A 6,761-nucleotide genomic window follows, 5' to 3' on the forward strand; every position below is an offset into this window, starting at 1 on the left:
ACCTACCAGATTACCTTGTGTGTGTGTGTGTGTGTGTGTGTGCGTGTGTGTGTGTGTGTGTGCGTGTGTGTGTGTGTGTTAGAGAGAGATTGTAAAAGACAGTAAGATGTAAGAATCCCTGACTTTTAACATGATTTTAAAAAATAAGTTGAGTCTACTGTGACTGACAAACAGAGTAAGGTGAGGAAAAACATTCCTGTGTAACTGAGCTAAAAAGAAATCATGTTAAAATGATTAAAGATGATTTTAATGAAGTAACCTCTGCTGTAGTTAAAGTGGTGAAAAGTCAGAGAGAGAGGATAATGTGTCTGGACACTGGGTGATTGTCATCTCAGGAGCTGTGACTTTCAGAGAGAAAGAGGGGAGGAGGGAGACGAGGGTGCATGTGGGCGAGTATAAAAGAATATGTCTAGGAACATTTGGGGTTTCCTTACATGAGGAAGAGAACATAAGCTCTGCCCTGGGACTCCACAGCTGGAAATTACAGCAAGAATTGCTAGAGGAGCCGCCATCGCCCGAACACTGTGGACTCACACAGTAGTTTTATATCTGTGTCTGCTCAGTGTTGCCATGTTGGCGGATAACCTCAAAGGCGTTTTCTACTGGATTACAGCTTCCAAGGATTTGCCTCCTTTCCTATTTCAGTGTATCTACAAGGAGCAGAGATAACTGTGTCGTGGCCAAAGCCCATTCTCTCCCCAACCTCCCTCCTCTCAGCATCGGATCAGACCTGGGACCTGATCTGAACTGGAGCAGTGCTCTGTGTGCAGGGCGTGGTCTGCAGGGGAGGCAGACTCACCTGCACGGCATACAATACAACTTTATTTATATAGCACATTTAAACAAAGTGCTTTACACTAGAAACAGCATCTGCACTCACACCTCGCCGGCCTAAAGTCTGTGCTGACTGACTGTTGTGGTTGTTGTTGGTATTGTGAGCTGCAGAGATGTAGCCGTGTTGTGTGTAACAGCAACCGTGGTTTATAAAAGTATGCTGAAAAGCATGAGCGAGTGGTCGTGTCTGCCGTGCGTCTTTCACACTCTGTTATTGGACTTCTGTGGAAACTACAGTTTTTCCATAATGAACACCATGTTTGAACATAAGGGTGGCTTCATATCATCAGATCTGCTGTCATATGTCGTGGACATTTGGGTGAAGAGAGGGGCGGAGCTGTCAACTGATCACCACCTGGTGGTGAGTTGGATCGGGTGGCAGGGAAGACGCTGGACAGACGTGGCACGTCCAAAGCTATAGCAGGCCTCTGCTGGGGACGCCTGGCAGAGGCCTGAAGAGCTTTGGTGGTATTTTTATGGAGGCTGGGGACACTGAACGGACCATATTCAGCACCTCCATTGCTGAGACTGCTACACTCAGCTCCTGTCACAGTGGTAACCCCTGAACCAGACGTTGGACACCAGAGAAGGGAGCCATCAAGCTGAGGAGAGCGTTGAATCAGGCTTGGTTAGCCTACAGGACTTTGGCGGTAGCTGATGGGTACTGGCAGAATGCGGCTCAGGCAGTGGCTGAAGCAAAAACTCGGGTGTGGGAGGAGTTTGGTGAGGCCAAGGAAAAAGTTTAGATGCCTTAAAGCCATTCTGACAAAACGTCGGCAACTCAGGGATGGAAAGTGGTGCTCTGCATGCTGAAGTGGCAGTTCAGCCCTTTGATTCATGTTACAGCAGCTCATGACTGAATGAACATGGTGCAAGTATTTTAAAAGTACACTTTTCCTAACACTTAAATTTACTTGAGTAGGGTTAGAGGCTGCCACGTCAGCATGCTGTCAAGTTCTATACTCTAGTTAATGACTTACGGCAATAATTTTATTCAGGTGTGTTGCAACAGGGACACATGGAAAGGTTGCAGGACAGCGGCCCTCGAGGACTGGAGTTAGTGACCCCTGCTACAAAGGGACCCTTTGTAGGGTCTCAGCCTTTGTCAGTGTTAAAAGAATCATACCTATACTGCAGCAAGCCACTAGGGGGCAACTGTGATATTTTATCCATATTTGTGAGGCTGTCAAGTGAGGAAACTGATGCCACTGGAAGACTGACATCCAGGCCGCTGGTGACGTGAAGGCTGCTCTAAGTGCCTTTTGGATGGCTTGTCCCCAAAAGTATGACAAATATGTATGAAGCTTATGTGTAAATTCAATTAGAAAGATCTATGGCCTACATCTGTCCGCTCTCAGGTGCTGCTGGATGAATCGAAGGTTTATCACATTGACTTTCTCACAGTGTCAAGCTGTTTGTGTGTCCAGGCTAATCACCTTCTCCAGGCCAATCAGCATTCATGCTGTGTTCTTGAGATCTTACTCTGCATCTGTCTTTTGCAGACACATTTTGTCCAATCCACCTCATCTCCACCTCTCATCACTCAAGCTCCATTCAAGCCACCTTCATCTCCACCACCAGCATGTAGGCTCGGGGGGATCCTGCTCTAATCCCTTTCACAGCTGGAGCTCCGTTCTGCTGAGATGGGCCATCGGAGTCTGTTATCTTTATGGTTATATATCTATATTCTGTTCATCAACAAATGATGGTGATTCTGTTGCTGCTGCTGTTGTAAATTTGGTAGAATAAAAATGAAATTAATTTGGTGAGTCAACAGCAAAGGATGAGGGGCAGTTTTACCAAGGTTCATCCAGCACAAACTCCGAGTTATTTGACAAATGATGAATTTGTCCTTGTGAACTTTACATGAGCAGTAAACCCACAGAATAATTGGAGACCTTTTTTTTTCTCGGTGATAAACTATAGAAATATATTCGTTTGAACAATACAGTCTTTCAGTGAATGTTCTATGGTTCTTTCAAAGCATACTTGCTGTAGTCCTTTGCTGAGACTTGTTCAACTAAACTTAATCTTTCATGGTGCCTCAGTTCTCCAGAGCTGATGTTGCCAGCTTTTGTCTTCTCTCCGCATCAGTTTCTATCTTTCCTGTCTTTCTGTGATCGTTTGATGTTGTCTGTGCTCCTGAGTGACACTCATTCCAGGTAGACATTATTTGGCACCTTAGCTTTTTGCCTTAAAGGAACTTTCTTTGTTGCTTCCTTTGTTCAGACCTTCCCTGGGTTTCCTCCTTTTACCTCTGGGGTCCCATTTCCCCTGCGATTTTGTAGATGTCCTGTTGAAGCACTGGGGGAAATGCACTGAACTTTGATTGTCTCAAGGTCTGCTCTTGAGTCCACTCCATCATTTTTAACTGCCATAATTATTACATCATTATTGCATGTGTGTTTTGTTTAAATACAATTTTAAGTAAGCCTATTTTTATGAATTATAATTTATTTGTGTTAACACTACATGAGAAAATGCAAATATGTTTACATTTTGTGTTGCCTGGGGGCCTGTTTTAGTGTCGCACTGCCATTCCTGCCAGGAGTCAACATTAAATGTGGGAGGAGTTTACAGTCCACAAAAAAATGAATTATGCTTAAGGGGACATGGACCGCAGATCTAAGTCAAGAAGAGCTTTGCTCTGCAAACTGACTCATTCCCTCTTTGTTGTGTGCAGCAAGGTATGTTTGTTTATTTGTTTATTCTGCGTGGCACACGTTTATAGTTCAACTTGTGCCGTCTGTATGATGTGATGCATGCTTGTTTGTACAATATGATGCATTTTGCACAGTTTGATGGTGAATCTGATGACAGTGATGTTAAAGTGCCAGGTAGCAATTAAATTAATCAGTAACTTGAAAATCCTGGTGTCATGTATTTCTTGGAGGGAGTGATAATTGAACTTGGACCTGCTGAAGTTTCTGTAACCTGCCCGCACTCGACTGTCAAGATGACAATCACAGATAAGACACTCTTTAGCATTAAAGACACACAAGTCTAACAGTGTGTTATGAAGAAATCTATAAGACAGACACTGACATTCGTCCTCTGAAGAATGAGACTCTGAATTCCCTAATAACAATGTATGAAGATGCTCTCCTGGAGTACTCAATGCAACACGGCACATTCACCCATACTATTATCTATACTTTCAGTGCTTTCTAACTGACATTCATATTCTGACAACCTACAACCTACAATTACTACATAATTCCATTTGTTCATTCATAGTTTTGATGCCTTCAGTGAGAATCTACAGTGGAAACATTCATGAAAATACAGAAAAACCATTAAATGAGAAGCTGTGTCCAGACGTCTGACCGGCAGTGTGTGTCAAACACTATGTAACAATATGGCAAAAACCACAAGGATTTTGGAAAAAGCAAGGCACGTGCTGAACAATAAAACATTGCACACACACCTTACTGCACACTGTAAATTATTGTGTTGGAATCTGGGACAACACTTAGAAGAGTTCTCTACAAAAAATATACACAATGCAAAAAAGAGCAATAAGAGTTATGCATAATGTTTGGTTTCGTGAACGCACAAATAATCATTTTTTAAACTCACAAGTTATTAAATCCATGGATTTGATTTGAATTTAAAACCGCACAGGTGACGTTCAAAGCAAGTAATAATATCCTTCAAAGAACGACTTTTCAAAATAAGATTACCCATCAGACCAAAAGGTTACTCAGGAATGTGCAATAGGCGAGGTAATGTAATTTTCTTCTTTTTGTTTTAAAGCACTGCCCTATTGTACCTCTCTCCTTATTCATGACGTTAACCTGTGGTGTCATTGGAATGTTGTGGCTATGCTGCAAAGCATATATGTGTTGGTAAGGAGGGTGGGGGTGGAGACGGGGAGGTAGGGGACTTGTAGGGTTTGGGTTTGGGGTAATGTTCTCGATATGTTGTATGTTTGTGGTGTGCTGTATAAGACAGTTTCCCTTTGTTCTAAAACAAATAAATATTGCATTACAAGTTTACCCAAACCTATCAAACACCATCATAAAATAGATTCGACTAATAATCAACTCATAAAGTGATATTTTACCGTTGGAGTTTTACATATGTTACGTCAGTGTAACATCAGCGTTAGTAATAAGTAATAAGGGATCACGTGATTCCGCATGGATTTCCTAAAATGTAACAAATGATGTTACTTTTCACTGCGCCAGAGGATACTTTTATTCTGAAGGATGCAGAGAGGAAGTGTTGTCGTCGCTGTTAGGAAGCGTCATTTTTCCTGCTTACCTTCTTACGCGTAGCTCACAGCTCAGTTGGGAAACTGACAGAGAAGCCAGCAACACACCGGCGTGACAACCGCAGCGTTCGGTAAGATGTGAGACGTGACGTGACGTGACGTGACGTGACGTATGCACCTAAAGGCTTATTCAAGTGAAGACTTGACTTTTATAATGTTGGGGGAATCTGCAGTCAGCTGAGACCGACGGAGTTACCTGGATGCGTGACGAAACGTTTCTCCCAATGAAAACGTCCTGATGACCAGAATCAACCTTGAGGATTTCCTTTCGTCACGTCTCTAGTTTTGCACACCTGCCAGCCCACAGCAGGTGACGCTGAGCACAACGCCGTGGAACTCCTTCACGTGCGTTAGCGGGTCCAGACGCTGTTAGCTTTGAACTTTGGTCCGCGTTTGGCAGCTGATAAGTTACAAAAAGGTATAAAGGTCACGCTGGTCTTTGATCGTCGGTGATGTTCTTGAGCCGTAAAAAAGTGCGTCTGTGCGTCCGATATCAACACGAAAGAGCTTATTTGTAGTGCAGTAGTCTTTGTTGATGTGCTAGCTGTAAAAGCTTTGCTAAAGACTTTGGTCAGATCTACAATCAGACTGTGTGCAAATACACACTCAGTGAATGCCACAGTAGGCCTCCCGTGGGTGACTGACCTGTACCTACTAAACCAACGAAGAAAAAACTTGTCATTAAAATTATACTTTACATCAAGCGCGTGTGCAGTTTAGTTATCAGGTATTAATGCACGATTTTGAACCCAGCATTACATTTATGTTATTGAATCTTCAAGGCCACCAAAATGTGTACATTAATGCATTTAATCTGACTTGTACACTTTCTTAAAAGAAACATCTGATACTGTGCTTCAGTCAGCTCTCATCACAGCACAGGACCTGTCTTAGTAAGGCCTCTGACTCTGGACTCATCTCTGTGCTCGACCTCACTGCAGCATTCAGTACTGTTGAGCATAATATTTCAGTGCACACATTAAAGTGTGCTTTCACAGCGTCCAGTGCTAGGACTAGTTCTGTTCATTTACTGTCCCATTTTCTTCTGTCTTGTATCTCTTCAGAGTGCACCGTGCCTTAAAACATGATGAACCGTGACGTGGCTGACCTCCCCAGCGGCCCGCTCGATGTCTACAGGAACAAAGCCTCCTTCAGCTGGAAGGACATGGTCTGCTTTATAGATGGAGAAGATGTATATCTATTCAAGGTAACATCACAGGCTGTACTCGTGGCATTGTAATTAAAATTATATGTTAAGCCTAAACTGTTGTAACTTGCCACTGAGAAGCCAAGAGATTTTCACTTAGCATAGACAGGATGATGTATTTACATCCTCACCTTTAACTGTTGCGTTTTCACTTCTCTTAGAATAAATCATCACACTTCTCCATGATTCTGCTTCTGAGCTATTGACCAACACACAGATGGATTTCACTTTGTCTTACTCTGTCTGGTCCTTTCCACATTACAGCAACATGTGTTCAGGACACTGGAGAACGACCCTCTGTTTGCCCGTCAGCCTGGTGAAGATGTCCCCATAGAGAAAAAGAGAGAGCTGAACTTTCTGAGGTATCTACCTGGTAAACTACAGCTGAAGTTATGTAGCACCTGTCGTGTCCTCTGTTCTGTAAGTCGGTACTTTCTAAAGACA

The 6,761-nt window shown here is 43.1% G+C and overlaps 1 protein-coding gene across 3 annotated transcripts in view; it reads left to right on the forward strand.

The window, feature by feature from the left end:
• The first annotated feature begins 5,049 nt into the window (after window positions 1–5,049).
• acox3 (acyl-CoA oxidase 3, pristanoyl) overlaps window positions 5,050–6,761 on the forward strand; it is a 25,971-nt gene continuing 24,259 nt past the window's right edge. The window contains exons 1-3 of one of the 3 annotated variants that reach the window (XM_005948743.3): window positions 5,050–5,181; window positions 6,175–6,317; window positions 6,582–6,679. In XM_005948743.3, coding sequence (XP_005948805.1) covers window positions 6,195–6,317; window positions 6,582–6,679 — 221 coding nt within the window. In that variant the 5' untranslated portion in view covers window positions 5,050–5,181; window positions 6,175–6,194. Of the gene's footprint in view, window positions 5,182–5,216; window positions 5,529–6,174; window positions 6,318–6,581; window positions 6,680–6,761 lie in introns of those variants that run through there. The other 2 variants (XM_014329740.2, XM_042214252.1) reach the window with 2 other exon arrangements.

Source organism: Haplochromis burtoni, unplaced genomic scaffold (assembly GCF_018398535.1).
Source record: "Haplochromis burtoni strain Fernald_Lab_line unplaced genomic scaffold, NCSU_Asbu1 Contig_538, whole genome shotgun sequence".
NCBI classification, from domain to species: Eukaryota; Metazoa; Chordata; class Actinopteri; order Cichliformes; family Cichlidae; genus Haplochromis; species Haplochromis burtoni.